Source organism: Ictalurus punctatus, chromosome 14 (genome assembly GCF_001660625.3).
Source record: "Ictalurus punctatus breed USDA103 chromosome 14, Coco_2.0, whole genome shotgun sequence".
Classification (NCBI taxonomy): domain Eukaryota; kingdom Metazoa; phylum Chordata; class Actinopteri; order Siluriformes; family Ictaluridae; genus Ictalurus; species Ictalurus punctatus.
Genome location: NC_030429.2, coordinates 28,775,086 through 28,795,541, shown reverse-complemented (window position 1 = coordinate 28,795,541; position 20,456 = coordinate 28,775,086). Strand labels below are relative to the sequence as shown.

General features: G+C 38.6%; 2 protein-coding genes across 2 annotated transcripts in view; both read left to right on the top strand.

Annotated features, from left to right (window-relative positions):
- Positions 1-13,068, top strand: slc6a19a.2 (solute carrier family 6 member 19a, tandem duplicate 2). The gene is made up of 12 exons (XM_017485189.3): positions 1-351; positions 4,048-4,188; positions 5,533-5,670; positions 6,103-6,284; positions 6,607-6,717; positions 7,230-7,342; positions 7,426-7,554; positions 7,699-7,855; positions 8,291-8,495; positions 9,722-9,881; positions 11,622-11,784; positions 12,507-13,068. The coding sequence occupies exons 1-12, from the start codon at positions 153-155 to the stop codon at positions 12,711-12,713; spliced, it is 1,905 nt and encodes a 634-aa protein (XP_017340678.1). The 5' UTR covers positions 1-152; the 3' UTR covers positions 12,714-13,068.
- Positions 13,069-17,407: 4,339 nt separating this feature from the next.
- The window catches only part of slc6a18 (solute carrier family 6 member 18), a 13,115-nt gene continuing 10,066 nt past the window's right edge, over positions 17,408-20,456 (top strand). The window contains exons 1-2 of the mRNA XM_017485190.3: positions 17,408-17,486; positions 17,918-18,232. Coding sequence (XP_017340679.1) covers positions 18,085-18,232 — 148 coding nt within the window. The 5' untranslated portion in view covers positions 17,408-17,486; positions 17,918-18,084. The remainder of the gene's footprint in view (positions 17,487-17,917; positions 18,233-20,456) is intronic.

The window sequence follows — 20,456 nt, the reverse complement described above, 5'->3', positions numbered from 1 at the left end:
TCAGATGGATCCACAGATAACAGGGAGTAAAACAAGTGCTGAAGGTCGCTATTAATGGAGTAGCACTCGTTTGGAGAACACACACAGGAGTCTTCAGTCTAGCTCTCACACACACAGGGAATACACAGACTGCGGTTCTCCAGAGAGCAGGAATGAAGCTGAAGCTGCCGAACCCGGGTCTGGAGGACCGAATCCCCTCCCATGCTGAGCTGGAGCACATGGAGAAGGTCCAGGCTGGAGACCGTCCTCAGTGGGACAATAAAGCTCAGTACATGCTCACCTGTGTGGGGTTCTGTGTGGGACTGGGGAACGTCTGGAGGTTCCCCTACCTGTGTCAGAGCCATGGTGGAGGTAGGACCTGTCATCTTTGGGTTCTCCATGAGGCAGTTAGAAAGATGTGATCAAATTCATGCTTGATAAAAGATAAAAAGAGTCTTAGGTTCCTCAATAGTTCTTTCAATGCTGTGTAAAGGAACCTTTTCTTAAAGTGAAACCCTCTCTCTATGCCGTGGTTCCACTTTCCAGGTGATGTTATAGAGTTGTTTTTTTAAATGGGTAAAAGTTCCTAAAAGAACCCTTTCTGGAAGGGAAACCCTCTTTTGTAGGGTTCTGCACGGTTCTCCAGGGCTTCAACGAAACTAGACGGAACAGTTATTTTGTAAGAGTGACCTTTTATATGAATCTGGAACATCCACCGAGACCTTACGGAACTCTTTGGTACCATTAAGAGAACTTTTATGGTCGGTAACTTGAGAACTAAGTGCAGCATCAATGAGGCGGAAGACAATTAAAGAGAATAACGGTTAAATATTGACATACTAGCGATAATAAACAGTACATCATGTGCTCCATGATGGAGTGCTCTGGGTTTTTACAGGTTTAGGGAAAGGTGTAGTCTCTCAATAACACGTCTTACATGACTTCATTAATCAGCGTTTACCTGAACGTTGCTTTCTGAACATACAAATGTATGAACATTCAGTACATCAGTAGTTAATATGTAAGCTTTTGAACAGGATGATCGGTGTAAATTCTTAGTATTTCGTCTTCTGGGAGACATGTAAATGTCTTATTTTGTGTCTCAAGGGCAGTACTAAATGGAGAAAAAAAAAGATCTTTAAACAAAATAATAACAATTTAACAGTATTATGATTTAGCAGATTCTCCAAGGGGTATGCAAACTTTTGGGCACAACTATATATATATATATATATATATATATATATATATATATATATATATATATATATATATATATATATATATATAACTTAACTGGGATTAATATATACCATGAATCCTCACAAATGGTGGGGTTCAGTTTGCAAAATTCTTTTATAAATAAAAAAATAATTTTTTTAAAATTGAAAGTTTCTGTGAAACCATTAAATCTGTTCTTTTGGAAAAAAAAACGACATAAAATGTTTAGCTTTCTAATGAAGAATTTCATCAGTTCCACATCTTACCAGCAGCTGAGTTTACAGCCCTGAGTTTATTTCTCTATTTCATCAATTTAATTACAGTATAAAAACAATCTAAATCCATTTGATGGACTAGAATAGAACCTTTAGCAGTTTATGATTTATAAATACTGAGTAGGTCCCAAGCTGTTTATAAAGTTTCCTCCTACCATCAGGAGATTACGGACTCAGGATGGGGTCCAAGTCGACCCTTGACGCTTCACTGGGTTGGAAGCTTAGCCTTGCTAGAATACAGAAGACTAAAATCCATGAATGAAGTCAGCCATCACAGAAAGGCATGTGGATTAGATATGTACACGACTAGGAACCCGAAGCTGGGGAGATAACTTTTATCTCTTGTGAAGATAACTAATTGAACACAAATTAAATAACAGACTGATCCATGTGAAAATGAAAACATATTCCCGATAGAGACACCAGCGATCTCCGCTGCTTCCTTCCAAACTTTATTTTAGTTCCTAACATCTCTATACATATTTAACGAGAGCTTGTATATAAGAGAAGAAGATTAAAACCAAGCTTCAATGTTTTTCTTACATTTTTTTGCATCAAACAGTAAATGGGAGATAATTACAGGTAGGAATTAAAGTTGTGAGCAGGGAACTAAAGAAACGTCAGACCACATGAGTCATTGTCATGTAATGGAGGTTGAGACGGATGCGTGTGCACTTAGGAGCTTTTATGGAAGAGAATATAATCCAAAGGGCAAGGGAAAATCAACAACAAGGACAGATAGAGGTCAAATGATCAGGCAAACAGACTAGAGATGGTAAGGAGATCACCTCAGATCAACTGAGCGTTTACTTCACAAAGGTCTAGTGAAAGAACAGTCTCTTATAAAGTGTGGTGTGAGTGTGATTGGGAACAGGTGTGTGTGATTAGTCTTCTGGGGAAGGCTAATCACACACTACAACTAACCTGCATGTCTGTGTGTAGTTTGGGAGTTGTAGTCGTCGCCTACAACTATTTGTAGTTTGCGGTGCATTCTGGGAAATGGAGTCGATAGTTTGCCGTGACATGACAGCCATAATCTTGGTTCGAGATATTATCTAGACTAATCATTTGGATTTGTCACTTTATGGGTCATCTGTGATGGACTGGCACCCTGTCCAGGGTGTACCCCGCCTTGTGCCCCATGCTCCCCGGGATAGGCTCCAGGTTTCCCGCGACACTGCAAGAAAGGATAAGTGGTATAGGAGATGGATGGATGGACTTCATGGGTCATTCCTAATCTGTACAAAAATGAGAAAAAAAACCCCCAAAAAACAACTCTCCTGTCTGTTTATCACAGCTTCCAGGGGTGGGCAATCTTATCCTGAAAGGGCCGGTGTGGGTGCAGGGTTTCATTCCAACCGAGCAGGAGCCACACCTGATTCCACCTGTTTAATCAGATGATCTTGGCTTTCAGTAGAATCAGGTTTGGCTTCTGCTCAGTTGGAATGAAAACCTGAACCACACCGGCCCTTTCCAGATAAGATTGCCCACCCCTGGCTTAGACTCATAATGTAACAATGCAAAAATTGCATAAACCAAGCAGTTATTAATAGCCACTGGAAAGAAGCATCATCATCATCATCATAATAGTAAAAAGACGTCTATGCATAAAATGAGCAAAGACAGATTATATAACATGAGAGATTAGCACTCAATAATAGTTAACAGAAAACAAGTTAATTACAAACCAGAGTTACTTCAACATCCAAGCGGTTTTAAATTTTAACCCCTGTGTAAACGCCGATCATGCTGTGGATTGTATAATGTACATAAGTTACTTATGAAATGTGATGCTTAATAAATTGCTGATGCTTTTCAGTTTATGAGGTGAGGTCTCATACGATTGGAAACATTTTAGCTTTAGTGCTCTTCTTTCGTTGGTTTGTGTCTGAAGATGTCGATGACTAAAACGGGTGATATTGAGTTATTATACTGTACATAAAGTGAATGTTTATAAAACATTCATCATTAATATGAATTGAGGGATGGTAGGAAAAAAGCTGAACATGATATTTATCTGTCGAGGTTTTTTATCTCTAAGTGTCCATGAGATAATTCATCATCATAACAAGCCCACGCCATCAGATATGCAGATTATTTTACTGCACGCTTGGAGATAAGAAACACTGTCTTTAATGTGACTTAGTCATCCGGTTGTGCTTCTACTGTACGTATGCACCCATCTGTAAAATGTAATAATAATAATAATAATAATAATGTTGGTTTATTTTACTGTACCTGTACAGCAGTCTGATAAGAGACTCACTCAGTTGGGTAATTAGAGGTGATTCACCTCTTGTTCAAACCATCAACAGACCAATCAAAAAGGTTTGGATTCAGCAGATCATGTAGAGATAAAACTCTACTGCCTTCAAATTATACCTGTCTCCTGCACAAAATTCTCATGGTCCAAACATTGTTGAGGATGGTGCGGGGTTAAACTGGAACTCTCAACCACCATGTCTACCATTAATTCCCACTTTGGAAACGTGTCCTATCCTACAAAAAATCTCAGACCGTTAGAATTAAAACCAAAATCAAGAATACCAACATGTTCCTTCTGTGTGTGCAGGAGCGTTCATGATCCCGTTCCTCATCCTGCTGGTCCTGGAGGGAATTCCTCTCCTACATCTGGAGTTCGCCATTGGACAGAGACTGAGGAAGGGAAGCGTCGGAGTTTGGAGGTCCATCAATCCCTATTTATCCGGGGTCGGTGAGTGTAACCTCCGGAATCACACACTGGGACAAAGTTGAGTAATTTGGGTGGCTGGACAGAAATAAAGGTTATAGACTGTACCTTTCTTTGTTGCTAGGGTGACACCATCCTTTTATTACCTTTAGTGTTTATCTTTCACCTGAAAACATGAATACAGTGTTTAGGACCTTAAGGAGTACTGGTGCACCTTTAAAGATGAACCCTAAAAGGTAATTAAATGTACACTTGATGGTGCACTAAAGGTAAAAAAGATGTTTCCTCCAAACCAGAGACAAGGACAAGTACAGTTTGGTAGCTTTATATTTGAGAATGGAGTTACAACGTTGCACTTTGTGTGTTTATTTATTCACTGTTTGATGTTCAAATAAGACCTTTTGATCAATCATACATTTTGATGATATGTATATATCTTCTAGAGCTTTGTACTAGATTCAATCTGATTAGATTAGCACAGCTAACGAACGGTACCAGCTACATATACTCACCAGAGACACCAAAGATCTCTGCTACTTCCTTCTATTTGTCTCTATACACATTTAATGAGAGCTTGTATATGACAGGAGAAGATGAAACTATGCTTATCAGTTTTTCTTCCATTTTTGCATCAAACAGTAAACCGGAACTAATTGCAGGTAGGAAAAAAAGTTGTGGGTGGGGAACAGAAGAAACGCCAGACCACGTGAGCCATAGGACTGGTCTGTGGACTCATCCACGCCAATCACTTGGATTTGTCACTTCACTGAGTCATACCTCATTTGCACAAAATAGAGAACATGAAAATATAAACCTGTCTGTTTGTCAGAGCTCAGACTCACAGTGTAACAAATGCAAAAATTGGATAAACAAAACAGTTATTTACAGCGAATGGAAAGCTTGTTATCTTAAACATCATCATAGCATAAAGAACATACATAAAATTAGAAAGATGGATGATATAACATCAAGGGACTGACTGAGAGATTATCACTCAATAATAGTATACAATCGTACGCTCTTTTATTTAATCTCTACATCAATCAGAAATCTGGATTTTGGATCTGGAAAAATGGACAAAAAAAGGTTAGCTGTGTTCCTATTGGTGGATTCTAGCCAAGCGACATAGCAGCACTCACACTGTCAATACTTTGTCTTCAGCCATCTTTGGTCTCAGTGACACTAAATAACGTCACATTATGTGTTCTGACATGTTGATTTTAACTCACAACCCAAGAACTTTTTTATGATGTAAGATTTTTGTCTGCGAGAGCAAAATCCTACAGTGTAAAGTCCACATCGAGAGGAGAAGACAGTGAGATCTCAGGGTGTAGGACGAGACTCTTTAAGCTAACTCTTTCTCCACAGGTACTGCATCCATGCTTGTGTCCTGTATGGTTGGAATGTACTACAACACCATCATAGGCTGGGTCATGTGGTACTTCTTCAACTCCTTCCAAGATCCACTGCCATGGAGTCAGTGTCCCATAAATGAAAACAGAACAGGTGCTGTCTTGGATTTTACTTTATTATTACATTTATTTATTCATTTATTTGTATCTATATTACGCCCTTGGTTTTCTAGGCCATATCCATCACTTCTGTGACTCTGGGTAAGATTTATTTATGCCAGTGTGTTAATCTGCTGTAAGTTGTAATAATCAAACACTCTGGACTTCTATACATCTACACCAACGCTCTTCCTTGAGATGCAGGTTTTAATCTCCAACCAAAATCTAGCACATCTGTTTCAGTTCATCAAGAACTTCTTAAAGAAATGATTAGATGGTCAGATGGGCATGATTATGGTTGGAGCTGAAGTCTTCAGGAAGGTAGATCTCCAGGAATAGGGTTGGTGACCACTGATCTAGAAGATGTTTCTCATCCTGGAGACAAACTTTTTGAAAAACTTCTACTTCTCTCTGTCTCCCCCTACAGGTGTGGTGTCAGAATGCGCCCGCAGTTCCTCCGTGGATTATTTCTGGTACAGAGAAACTCTGAATATCTCGAATAACATTGAGGATTCTGGTGGGTTGCAGTGGTGGATGGTGATGTGTCTGATTACAGCATGGACGGTTCTCTGGGTCTGCTGCATCCGAGGCATTGAAACCACCGGCAAGGTAAGCCGTAATTTATTGTCATTTCATCCAAAGACAATGTGAGTTAACAGTGAATATCGATTCCTATCTGTATGGATAGTCAGAGGCGATAAACAAGGTGTGTCTCGGGTCAAGGTCCATGTTGGTTTTATGATCAGTCAGGAGGTTTATTTGCTTTATCTTACACTACCATAAAACTGATGTGTGTAGGAAACCTTCATTCATCATTCAAGCTTAGTCATGAGTTCCAAAGTTAAGCATGACTCACCACAGGCTTTAAACACCACATGCTTTTCAGAAATGTCTAAAATCCCTTCTCTCCTTGGCTTATTGTCTTTTCTAGGCTGTTTACATCACGTCCACGCTGCCGTACGTCGTCCTCACCATCTTCCTGATTCGAGGGCTGACTCTCAAAGGATCTGCGGAAGGGATTAAATACCTCTTCACTCCAGATGTGAGCACTCTGATTCCTAACCCTCTGAGCTTGGGCTTTGTGATGCTCCCTGAAATAACATGTCTTATTTCCACTCAGTCGTCAGGGCAGGCGGTTCTCTCAGTCCAGACTTCAGCAGATCAGAGACTAAACAAAACTTTTACAGGAAGCAAAGCTAAGCTTCAGTGCAAAATGAACAATCTAGCAATGAAGTAACTGAAATCTAAAGCATTTAGCATGAAGCTTCTTTGGTCAATATCTAACAGATTTGACTGAACCCCTCTAATGAAGAATAATCCTGGGGCTGGACTTAAATGTCTTGACCAAAAGTGCTAATATGGCTAGCAATAAAGCTAAGGTAACACCTTATACATGTTAGAAGTCCTCTTGTAAGTTATCTTGGAAGTCAGAATTCCTTGAAAGCTCAGATTTTTCCAAATGAAAATTCCATAAAGCCTTTTAAAAATGGTTTGTGCTTGCAAACACTTTTATTTTAGCTGAAGATTTTACTGAAGCCATCTGATTTTGTCTAGTTAAAAGAGTTGGCGAATCCCAGCACATGGCTGGATGCTGGAGCCCAAGTGTTCTACTCCTTCTCTCTTGCCTTTGGAGGACTGATCTCCTTCTCCAGCTACAACTCTGTACAGTGAGTAAATCTTTCAGCAAACAAGAAGCATACATCATACTTATTATTCTGTTAAACTCACGTGTGTTAACTGTGTTTTTTAGTAACAACTGTGAACAGGATGCTGTTATCATCTCCATCATCAACGGGCTCACGTCAGTTTACTCTGCCATTGTCATCTATTCCATCATCGGCTTCAGAGCCATGGAGAAGTTTGATGACTGTCTCAATGGGTATGTGATGATATCCTTTCCTGGGATAAATCTGAACCTGGTTCTCAAGCTCCAGCTCCTGGTGGGGAGCCTTCTAAACATCTAAATATCAGTAGTACCACCAAAACCAAACCTCGCTGTGCCTCTCTCTGTGTTGGTGAACAGGAACATCATGGCCCTCATGAATGAGTTTGACCTTCCAGAGGGAAACCTAACTGAGAATAACTACAATGAAGTCCTAAATTTTCTCAACAACACATCACCATCAGTAATTCAGGGGCTTGATCTGAAGACCTGTAATTTGCAGAATCTCCTCAGCCAGGTGAGACCTCATGACCAACTACAGTAGGTTCCATTTTAAACCCTTAAGACCTCAGCTTACTTAGCGTGCACATGGCAGTGGGGCGAACACCAAGCCCGTGACCTCTCATATCACCATAGCTCATGCTGTCAGCATGTTGCAGCAGGTGATCTTCTGCCTGTAGCCAAGGAAATTGGAATAAATTTTTAATAAGGCAACCTGCAGTACTGGAGCACTCGTACACGGTGGCCAACATGAAACCACAGAGAGTGTAAGAGGTGGCAGCTTGAGAAGGAGGTTCCATATTCACAGGGGTACATTGAGGCCTTTAGCCCCAATTTAGCAATCTGATCTACCATCCCACAGTACAATTGTTGGTTTTCTACGATCTTGCATTGAATAATGTCTTAAACAAACCTCGCAGTTGAATTAGCATCTTACTCCATGTTCCACCAGGGAGTAGAAGGTACTGGTCTGGCCTTCATTGTGTTCACAGAGGCCATCACCAAGATGCCCATTTCTCCTCTGTGGGCAGTGCTGTTCTTCATCATGCTCTTCTGTCTCGGACTTTCCACCATGTTCGGCAGCATTGAGGGGGTCGTGGTGCCTCTGCAGGATCTGAACATCTTCCCCAAGAGATGGCCTAAAGAGGTCCTAACAGGTACCAGACGTCCATTTTATTACCATTATAAAAACAAAAGATTTGAAGCAGACCAAATTTAGCCATCACTTTAACACATTCTATATCCTTATGCAAAAATCACCTGATCATACCATGCTTAAGGGGTTTCCTCCTGGTATAACCCCCCCCCCCCCACACACACACACACACACACACACAACAGAAAATGGATAGATAGAAAACATGTGTGGGTGAATTTCACAATGTTTATGACCTGAAATTGCACATGATATCATATAAATAATGTGTGATCATGAGTGAAGAAAAAAAGCACAGCTTTTGTGAGAAAATCATAACTGAAAAATTAAAAATTAACATGTCAATTAAAAGAATTGTATACAACTGTAAAACAGGTCAATATTCAGCTGTGTATCACATTCATTTACCAAACAATAAAGCTAACCATCTAACTAGCTAACTCACCCAGGAAATAACAACTGATTGTTTATTGTTAAATTTAGCATATATCTTGTTTGATTGCTTTAAAGGAGACTCGAGAAGTACAAGCTAGTTTTTAAAAATTAGCGCAGATTTGTGCCGAGACGCGTCATGTGCCGTCATTACGACGCGCATTCATCCAAAGCACTCTTCGATTCAGCCAAGTCGAACATGAGTTCAGCTAAAAAGTCTCATTTACCAACAAACATCACTGTGAAAGAGCGCGCAAAACTATTTTGTGCGATTGCGATTTCACTAATTAACGTGAAACTACGCAAACTGCATCGAAACAATTTTTTTAAAGCCGCAGCGAAACGACGCATTTTTGGCTGCAACAATCACAAAAAAAAATCTCCCTGACTTCCTGTACGAACTGATTTAGAAATGAGCAGTAACTTTTTTTTTTTATTATTGATTATCAATATCATCTGACCAATCAGAATCCAGAATTCAGCAGCAGCATGGGGTAACTTCCTGTTAATGCTTACACCAAATGACTAAACACTAACACGACACTTAAAAAAAACTAAAGGTGTAGTATTAGCTGAGGTAGCTCAGTGGTTAAGACATTGGACTTCAAGAGTTCAAATCCCAACACTACTAAGCTTCCACTGCTGGGCCCTTGAGCAAGGCCCTTAACTACGCAGATGTATAAATGAGATGAATGTAAGTTGCTCTGGATAAGGACATCTGCTGAATGCCGTAAATGTGTTCAGAGCGTTACACTATTTTACAGGCAGTAAACACCGAGTATATCTGAATTTCAGGAATTGTTTGTTTGGTGTGTTTTGCCGTTGCTCTGATCTTCACACAACGTTCTGGTGAATACTGGCTGGCTCTGTTCGACGGATTCGCCGGCTCCATTCCCTTACTCATCATCGCCTTCTGTGAGATGATCGCTGTGGCTTACATCTACGGAATAGACAGGTCAGACCCGGATACTACACCATGCTTTACATCTTTTTTTTATTTGGTGGGAGATCAAGTGCATTAATATAAATCCGCGCTATTGTCAGAGCTTCTGTTATAGAAAATTAATCAACACCTTCTGACCAATCACAGTGCAGAACTCAACAGTGTCACCATTATAGACTGGGGCTTTAAGGAAGAAAGAAAGACAGACAGAAAGAAGGAAAGAGCTACTAGCATGCACTAGCATGTCCATGTTTATTAGGATCATGTTGCTAGTCGCAGGCTAAACCAGGCTGAACTCCAAGTCCTCAATCAATCTGTTTTATTACTGTGAAGATAAATACAGTGAAGATAAAGAATTAGCTGTTTGCTCTTTGCTCTGTTTGGATTATAAAATCTGTCTTATCTTTTAGCATGTTTTGTGCACTGTAATATGCTAACTGGCTAAATATGCTTTCTGTTAGCAAGCTGAAAAATGAACCTGGACTAAAGTGCAAAGCAGCTCATAGCTCAAAGTGAAACAAATTAAAAGTAGAGATTTTATAGCGGAACTTTTAAACTGAACTGATTTGATGTGGAGTGTCGCTAGTCGAGCTGCAGTTTGTAGCGGTGATGAGTTTCTGCTAGTGGTTGTGTTTTACCACATTTTAAACAGGTTTACCTGCAGTGACATGTTTATACATGACCTTCTGTCTTAATGTTTCTTCATGGACATTCAGTGTGTCACAATAAGAACAGAACTCATGAAAGATTATTGTTGCTCATGTACGCTAACAGCCAGGCTGTGATTAGTCCCCACTGCAGCTCCTGTTCTCAGCTTACAGGTGATTTTTACATACAAGCCACAAAACTGTGGATTTTTACTGTATATTTATATAGAAGCTTTATTTATAGAGCACTTTCCATGCACAGTGTAGCTCAGAGTGCTGTACCGACAAGTAGGAAAAAAAATTAATGAAGTAATAAAAAGGTAAGTACTATAATGCACAAAGATCAAATAAAAGATTATGTACAAATATCAATACAAAAAATAGCGCTAAAAACAGGATTACAGATACACGACAGAATAAAATGAAATATACATTTTGAAAAAAGATTTAAAAAATAAGGAAGTAAAACTATTTTGAGTTCAAAGCCAAGTTACAAAAGTTTAAAATAATTGTATACTTAATACTTACCAATTATTATTATTATTATTATTATTATTATTATTATTATTATTATTATTATTATATACAACTGTTTCTATACACAGTGAAGATGAAAAATTTAGTAGAAAGAAATTTTATAATGAAAAATAAAAGTAAAATTTGAAGTTAAAATGACTGAAATTAAAGCTAAATTAAAAATTAAAAAACACCAAAATAGAGGAAGTGCTTTAAATTAAAACTAATTAAAATGATTTTGAAAAGAGTGAATAATAATAATAATAATAATAATAATAATAAAAATAATAATAATAATAATAATAATAATAGCAAAAACAAAGGAGGAATCTTTGGCTTGTGTGTGTGCATTAATGTTATTTTATTTATTTTTAGTTTATATGTGTATGTTGTAGCTGTGTATTTCTCACACTGTTATTCTGGGGGGGTTTTCTATAGTTTTTTTGTTTACTCAGGTTTGCTCATTAAATGTGTGTGTGTGTGTGTGTGTGTGTGTGTGTGTGTGTGTGTGTGTGTGTGTGTGTGTGTGTGTGTGTGTGTCTCATGCTTGCATTACAGTCATTAGAGTCCTGTTTTTTCTTCCTCACAGGTTCAATGAAGATATTGAGTTCATGATCGGACACAAACCCAATTTCTTCTGGCAGGCCACGTGGAGAGTGATCAGTCCTCTCATCGTTCTCGTTATCTTCATCTTCTACCTGGTCTCCACTGCCACCAGGGAGCTCACCTACATCGCCTGGAACCCTGAATCGGTACAGCTGTCCTCCCAAATCTGATCTTTAACAGATAAACATATAGAGTCTTGTTGTCTTCCGTGTGTCTTCATTTCATGCTCTTCGTGTTCGATGTCCGTTATGTAAGGAATAAAACCTCAGAGTTAGTGTTACCAACACGTTTATTATTTTCCTATAACAGCACTACTACAAGTGTTATATTCCTCTTATACCACAGCAACTTGCCAATAATTACAATTTTTTATTTATAAAAGAACAACATGCCATAATTTTTTATCCATTTAATGTTGTGGAACATCTGTGAAACTTAATTAGTTCCTGTTATCACTTACGAGCAGCTATAAACGTACGAGCAGCTATAAACGTACGAGCAGCTATAAATGTACGAGCAGCTATAAGTCGTTCCCTCACCTTCCATCTCTCTATTCTCTCATTCATTCTCTCTCTCTATTCTCTCTCTTTAAGTTAATAAGACCACAAATAACATTATTATTATTAGTGGAGCATCTGCTGTACACGCCCCTGTGCATGAGCTGTTACTATAGCAACGATGACATATTAGAACTAGCACATTAATAAAACTGATAAAAATAAAAATGATATAAATAACCTGAATGTAAATGAATACGTATCATTACACTTATTTACGAATGTTCTTTCATGTTCATTAGAGAAATGAACACTGATTCGTTTCGAACCTTCAGCAGTTTTTGTATTTATTTATTTTATTTTTTTTACAGAAAGACTTCCCCAATTTAGATGTTCTGCACTACCCCGGATGGATCAATATCATCATCTTCATCCTTTCCGGAGTCCCTGCCCTCATTATCCCACTAGTCGCTGGTTATAAATTCATCAGGAAGCGCTGCTGTGGGAAAGAAGATGAGCAGAAACCAGTCATTTGTACCATTTCAGCTCAAGTACAGACAGAACTGAAGAACGTGTAGAACTACAAACTGACCAGCTTCATGTAATGGAGAAAGGACTAAAGCACTAGAGAAAGGTGAACGTGAACAACGAACCACATGGTTCTCCAGAAAATCCAAAATCTGACAAAACAATCACGAGAAATAATTTATAATCAGAAGAATTTATAGTTCCTTCAACAACCATTCTTCTGCTCCTGTGGAAAGGTTTGTGTTAGAGTTAGAATATAGAATTAATTGTTGTACAGAAAACAACGTTTATATGTAAATGCATTTGTTTCTTTTTTTTTTCTTGCAGTTTGTCACGGCTTTTAGTTGGTTGAATTTGTTAAGATTGCACTGAAGCAGAGCGCCAATAAAAATACTTGTGAAGTCACGGCATTGTTAAGCGTCAGTATTGGGAAATAAAGCGTTCATGCTCTACCGGTATGCATTAGCACTTATCTTATTTAGAAAATATCTACATTCTGAATATAAAACCATCCAAGTGCTGAAGGTCTTTAATAATACAGGGTTCAAGAACTTTTACACACACACACACACACACACACACACACACACACACACACACACACACACACACATATCTATAGGTGTACACCTGTATAATCATACATGCACACCATCAGATAGCCACCAGAAGCAGGTCTCTGTTTGAGGACGGAGAGCAGGAATGGAGCTGAAGCTGCCGAACCCGGGTCTGGAGGACCGAATCCCCTCCCATGCTGAGCTGGAGCACATGGACAAGGTCCAGGCTGGAGACCGTCCTCAGTGGGACAATAAAGCTCAGTACATGCTCACCTGTGTGGGGAACTGGGGAACGTCCGGAGGTTCCCCTACCTGTGCCATGGTGGAGGTAGGAACTGTCCTCTTTGGGTTGGTAAAGAATTGGACTAAACTGTGTACTGAGAAGCTGTAGAAGCTAGGTTTGGTTATTAGTTACTAAACATTTTTGAGCCTATGGTTATACTAAACAGAAAATGAGTATCTCAACTGTCTACTAAAAGTATGAGTTTAGTCTAATGTCACAAAATGTCATGCTCCTGACCTGTGAGGAATACAGATTCAGATTAATAATAATAATAAGAAGTAGAAGAAGAAGAAGAAGAGAAGAAGAAGAATAGAAGAAGAAGAAGAAGAAGAAGAGAAGAAGAAGAAGAAGAAGAAGAAGAGAAGAAGAAGAAGAGAAGAAGAAGAAGAGAAGAAGAAGAGAAGAAGAAGAAGAGAAGAAGAAGAAGAAGAAGAAGAGAAGAAGAAGAAGAGAAGAAGAAGAAGAGAAGAAGAAGAAGAAGAAGAGAAGAAGAAGAAGAAGAAGAAGAAGAAGAAGAAGAGAAGAAGAAGAAGAAGAAGAAGAGAAGAAGAAGAAGAAGAAGAAGAAGAGAAGAAGAGAAGAAGAAGAAGAAGAGAAGAAGAAGAAGAGAAGAAGAAGAAGAGAAGAAGAAGAAGAAGAAGAGAAGAAGAAGAAGAAGAGAAGAAGAAGAAGAAGAGAAGAAGAATAAGAAGAAGAAGAAGAAGAAGAATGTTCATCCAATTCTGTAATCTTACATTCCATGTTTAAGTCCTAGATGCATTGGTTTAAAAAAAATAAGCGTTAGGCTCCACTAATCAGATCATCCAGTAATAATTCAATAATAATTCAAACTGCTGATAAAATGTGCTGTGAAGTGTTGAGCTTCAGACATACAGTACCGGTTAAAGTGTGGATGTTACACAATATTCACTCAGTCCTGACTTACAGACAGACAGACATCAAATAAGTAAGGAAAACTGAACTGGCTGAGATTTGTGTACTGAAGCTGTCTATAAAAACGAATGCCACATTCAGATGAAGTGAATCTCAGCTGGGAACTTCTACGTAGAAAGCTGGGAAGGTGTCCTCAATATTACACACTAAATAAAATATGACCACTACTATAAACTAAATTATAATAAGTAAGTAAAGTATAGTGAGCTCACTCATAAACATACACATCATGAACTCATGATCACTGTTAGCTGACTAGCTTGTTGCTAACAAAACCCAAGCGCTCATGGAGGCGTGTATGTTTTTTCCACACTCAAACGCACCCAGCTTGAACGTTACATAATACTGACTGCATCAGATGTTCCACTTCCATGTTAAGTTGAATGCAGCATAATTACATCACAATTCCTGAATAATTTCTGAATACGCTGATGTCTCCAGGAGCGTTCATGATCCTGTTCCTCCTGCTTCTGGTCCTGGAGGGAATTCCTCTCCTACATCTGGAGTTTGCCATCAGACAGAGACTGAGGAAGGGCTGCACTGGGGTCTGGAGGTCATCAGCCCTTACCTTACTGGACTTGGTGAGATGTATAATGTTTATTATACAAGAAATGCCAACAGGAAAAAAAATTTCATCAACATCCAACCTTGAGAATTATTTTCAGCTCCAGTGGGTTAATTCAGATTGCTAATCTAAATTACTAATATACAATGTTCTCAGATCTGCTTACGCAGCTGCGCAACCCGACTCTATACTGCATACAAGCTCAATTCCAAAAAAAAGTTGGGGCCTGTGTAAAATGTAAATAAAAATAGAATGCAATGATTTGCAAATCTCATAAACCCGTGTGTTATTCCCAACAGAACATAGGAAACATATCACATGTTTAAACTGAGGAAACGTACCGTTTTAAGAAAAACAAATAAGGTAATTTTTAATTTGATGGCTGCAACACGTCTCAAGAAAGTTGGGACGGGGCAACAAAAGGCTGGAAAAGTAAGTGTTAGTAAAAATAAACAGCGGGAGGAGAATTGAGAACAGGTCAGTGGGATGATTGGATATAAAAAGAGGAGCTTAGAGAGTCTTTCAGAAGTAAAGATGGGCAGAGGTTCACTAATCTGCGATTAAACTGCATCTACAATTTGTGGAACAATTTCAGAATAATGTTCCTCAGCGTAAAATTGTGAAGACTGTGAATATCTCATCATCTACAGTACGTAATATCATCAAAAGATTCAGAGAATCTGGAGAAATTTGTGCGCAGGGGAATCGAAATTTTTCATGTCGAAATGTTTTTGGAAACCATGGATGCCACGTCCTCTAAACTAAAGAGGACTAAAGAGGAGAGGGACCATCCGGCTTTTTATCAGCACTCAGTTCAAAAACCCGCGTCTCGGTAAACGCCCGCATGTAAATTCCGATGTAAATACTGACGGAACATTTGGACTCTGAACTTTATTGAGAGCTTTTTTAGTTTATAGACAAATGTGGATTGTCTGTTTTGCAGGTCAGACATGTGTGGTCTCCTTCATCATTGCACTTGTGTTTGTGCAGTCTTCTGGAAACTATTGGCTAGCTCTGTTCGATGGGTTCGCAGCGTCTATCCCACTGCTCATGGTAGATCTTTGTGAGCTGATTGTGTCGGTTTATATTAATTGCCTTGACAGGTATCCAGGTGTCTAGTTACCCCATTTGACTCTGTTGTGTTTGGCTTGGAAGCTTCTGGTTAACTTGATCTTTCACATCAGGTTTAATAAGGACATGGAGTTCATGGTCGGTCACAAGCCCAACATCTTCTGGCAGACTATGTGGAGAGTCCTCAGTCCTCTCATCCTCCTGGTCATCCTCGTTTTGTACTTCATGAAGACTGTTAGCAAAAAGCTAACCTACATTGTCTGGGATCCTGACTCAGTATTCTTCCTTCCCTCTGTAAAGCTAACAGAAAATGTTCTCAGAAAGTCAGTAATACATACAACGTGAGTGCAGTGTTCTGAAAATGTGATGGAATAAAGTTTGGCTTCATAATGAATGCTTTCTAAAAGTTAATGTTCCAAGAGGTTTACGTTCACTGCGAGATGTACAAGTTCACGAGTTAATATGTTTTGTACATTCAAGTAAGACACCTAGCCAAAACTAGCAAGTCTGATGCATTTCAATAAAACTGTTAGACAATACAAAGTAAATATATACAATTTAAATAAATACACTACCGGTCAAAAGTTTAGACACTCATTCTTTATTTAAATTTTTTCCCACATATTACAATAATAAAAAAGTCATCAAAACTCTGGAATAACACCAACGGAACTATGGGAATTATGTTGTGATAAAAAATCCAAAATAAATCAGAATAATTTTAGATTTTAGCATCTTCAAACTCGATGCCCTTTGTGCCTAGAAGTTCCAGAAATATATTCTTGGCGTTTTCTCAACAGATGTCTTGAGGAATTTCCCTGAGATGCTTTTTAAACGGTATTAAAGGAGTTCCACCTACGCTCTGCTTTTCTGAATATTTCCCCCCTAGTTGTCTGTTTAAATAATTTTTTTTGTAAATAAAATGTTAATTTCCTAATGAAAGAAATGAATATGTTGGCACGATTATATTTTTGTCTACAACACAGATTTCAAACATTTAACCACACTCCTTCAGATCAAAAGATTTTTAACATCTTGAGAAACATTTCAGTCAAGTGTCTACAAACTTCTGACCGGTAGTGTACATGCATCACATCAGTATAAGAACAAATGTAAATAGTAGTTTGGATCGTACAACTGTAAAATTTGGGAAATGTTCTGAAAACATTAAAAGAAAACCATTTTTCTGATTCTTCTGTAAGGGTTCTGTAAGAAAACAGTCTGATCTAGTCAGAGAACATTGTCTGAAGTTTTAGGATGAAAAAGTGCACCGGAATTTTTAAACTTTCATCTCCTTGCTTTCCTACAGCCGGGTTTCCCAGCACTGTCTGAAGCGATGTTCCTGATTGGGTCAGTGGCATCATATTCATCCTGGCCGGAATTCCGTGCCTCTGTGTTCCTGGAGTGGCTCTATGTAAGTTCATATGGAAGCAGTGTTGTAAAAGACGTCCGGAAAAAATTTGTCTTAGCACGGTCACAATAAACTAAAAATAAATAAATAAATCAATGTCATGTTTAGAATGTTAATATATTTGTCTTCCAGTATGTTTTTTTGGTTGAATTCTTATATCAATGTAACTATCTATCTATCTATTTAAATGTTTACATATTGTTTAAGACAGCTTGTTTTCACGCATTACACTTTTTGTTTTACGACGCCAGACATTCTCTGAATCCTGGGAAACGGTCCATATAAAAAGTCCACATAAAAACCTAATGCACCTTATAAAACATTACAGCCGTAAATGTGCACAACCTTTGCTTTCATAAAATCTCATTTACATTTTTTAATCTTTTTTTTTATATGTGGATGATTGTGCTGTGATTTGGCTCGACTCTGTTTAGGTTATCCATTAAACAAGTGAGGAATATTCTCCCAGAAACGCTCAGACCTTATTGGTCCGTTCTCCAAAATCAATAAAAGCTGCAGATCACAACTGATCTCATTTTGACTGTTTCCGTGAGAGTCACTGAGCTCAAGAAGAGGAACCATACAGGAAATACGTACAGTAATGGAGGATAGAGCAGCTCAGGAAGAAAACAAAAAAGAGAGGCCGAAATGGGACAACAAAATCCAGTATCTGCTCACGTGTATCGGATTTGCGGTGGGACTTGGAAATGTGTGGAGATTCCCTTATCTGTGCCAGATTTACGGAGGAGGTAAGATAAGGTTTTTGTAAAGAAGCTGCGCATGTGGATGGAAGTTCTCACCTTGTGTCTGTGGTTATGATGTTAAAATACTGGTAATCTGAGACTTTTATCATCTCCTGCATAAATTTACTCACACTTTAAGAACAGAAGAACCCAGTTTGGGAAAATACTGAGTAACAGGGTTGTGTGATGAAGCAGAGTTACTGTTAACACCCTGAAGTTGATTCTTTTCCTAAAACCGCACATCCCCAAGTGTTTTATTCCTCTTCCAGACACTTTGTTTTTATCCATTTAATGTTTGGAAAACAAGTTAGTTCCCGTTGTCACTTACGCTATAGCAGCTATAAACGGTCGCTCCCTCACCAGCCGGCTCTTTATTCTCTCTCTCTCGAAGCTAATAGTAAAAAAACAAAAACGTAGCTTACTGAGAAAACTGAATATAAAAATGTCAGAAAAGTTTCAGCTTTACCTCGGACTGTTACAAAGCCATGACACTGGAGACTCCTTCCGTAACTGTTACATAAACATCTCCTTGAAGATAATGTCAAGTTTAAATTTTTAAATCCGTTGATGTGCAGTGTCCGCCGTACAAGTCGCTCTTTTAACGGTACACTATGTAACTTTCTTTGTCCAAAAGAAGCTAAATTTAAATAATGAGTATCACAAATCCATCGTCCAGGGTTTTTGTCTTCCTCTGATTCACTAAGGTAAGTCTGTTATAAGTATTTATATTTTAGACCTGTCAGGACGGATTTCGTTGGACATTGCGTACATACATCATTCGCCCGTGCGTGTCTCATATTATCCATAAACAGAAAAAAGAAGCTCTGGCTGATTTGTTGCATGTAAAGTGAGGGAGTAGCGTAGGTTAGTTATCACAACGAGCGAGGCCATGGCCCATGCAAAATGGCAAACTTCCGGGAATCACCGGTTGTAAAAACCAAGAAACGCCAAACGGAGCAGAGTCTACAGGCAAAAAGGGAAAACGGAAGAGTTGGTAATAAAACCAGAATCAACATTGGCTTGGCTTTTCAGCGATGGCGACAACTCAGAGATTTAAAAGGTTTTAAACGTGACCCAGAGATGTTTTTTTCTTACTCAACTGCCAAGATATTTTATTGAAATGATAGATAGCTGTCACTCTCTAACAGAGTCCACTGTAAAACATTATCTATTGTGAAGGCTGATTTCTACATGGGGTGTTATTTCACAGTGCTGGATTTTATTTTCAAGGAAGGTCTGTGCAAATTATAAACCTAATGGGTAGCGAAGCTAACAACGTTTTCAGCTGTCTAATTAGTGAGCTTGTGACCCTTTCCATCCAACTGCTTTTATCTACTGAACCTAGTGACAAATGTTTTAAGCACAGTAGAATAATCTCTATTTTTAGTTATGAGAAAGAACAATTCACTCCAAATAAAACATGCGACACGATCGGTACGACGTTTGATCTTATCAGACTACTGTAGCAGTTGTTAACAACTTTTGTAACGTAATTAATTTAAAAATGGTTTCCAATTGGTCAAAAACAGGGGCGTTAGCTGAACTGTTAACCATCCGGGGCGGAGCCCAGATTCCTCTCCATGCTTTTTTCCAGCTCAGCTAGTAGCCTAAGTTTTGTTTTATGGAAGCTGATGCTGAAGGAACTTCAATGTATGGCATGATCAGAAAAAGTTGGATTTATCATAAAATTTGCCTCGGGTGATGTCAGCGTGTGTAGGACGACCAGTCTGGTAAAATCTAAAACTTTTCTAACTAGGCTAGTTTGGTGCCGCTAGCCAAGAGGAGGCACAGCTAAGCTATCACTGTATGTGTTTAGCTGCTACAGAGTCATGCAAAGTACATTATCTTTCCTTCTGCTCTGCTCACGTCATGCTCACGTAAACTGGAACTCATACAGACATTTACACGCCTTGTTTTCCTGCTCAGAATCAGAGGATGTTTCTGTTTCAACACCTTTAGTGGTTTAAAAAAACAACAGCAGCGTATATCCATTTCTCCTCACACTGACTGGTGCCACAAACTATATTCACCAGCACAGACATCCAGAGCCAAGGCACTAGTGTTTCTCTACAAAACGCATGCAGTTTTATTTTTGAACTGCTAGAGGGCCAAAACTTATAGTGTGCCTTTAACATGAATTAGAAATCCTTATTCAGCCCATTCAATACATTAGTGTCATGCAATGAGGTTTGGGACGGATGCAATCACAGTTAAGAGCTTACTTGAAGAG

Excerpts from the sequence above, each read along its gene's own strand:
- slc6a19a.2 (XM_017485189.3), top strand. The coding sequence starts at position 153 with ATGAAGCTGAAGCTGCCGAACCCGGGTCTGGAGGACCGAATCCCCTCC. Across the intron at positions 5,671-6,102 it reads CATAAATGAAAACAGAACAG|GTGTGGTGTCAGAATGCGCC; the intron begins GTGCTGTCTTGG and ends CTCCCCCTACAG. Across the intron at positions 6,718-7,229 it reads AATACCTCTTCACTCCAGAT|TTAAAAGAGTTGGCGAATCC; the intron begins GTGAGCACTCTG and ends GATTTTGTCTAG.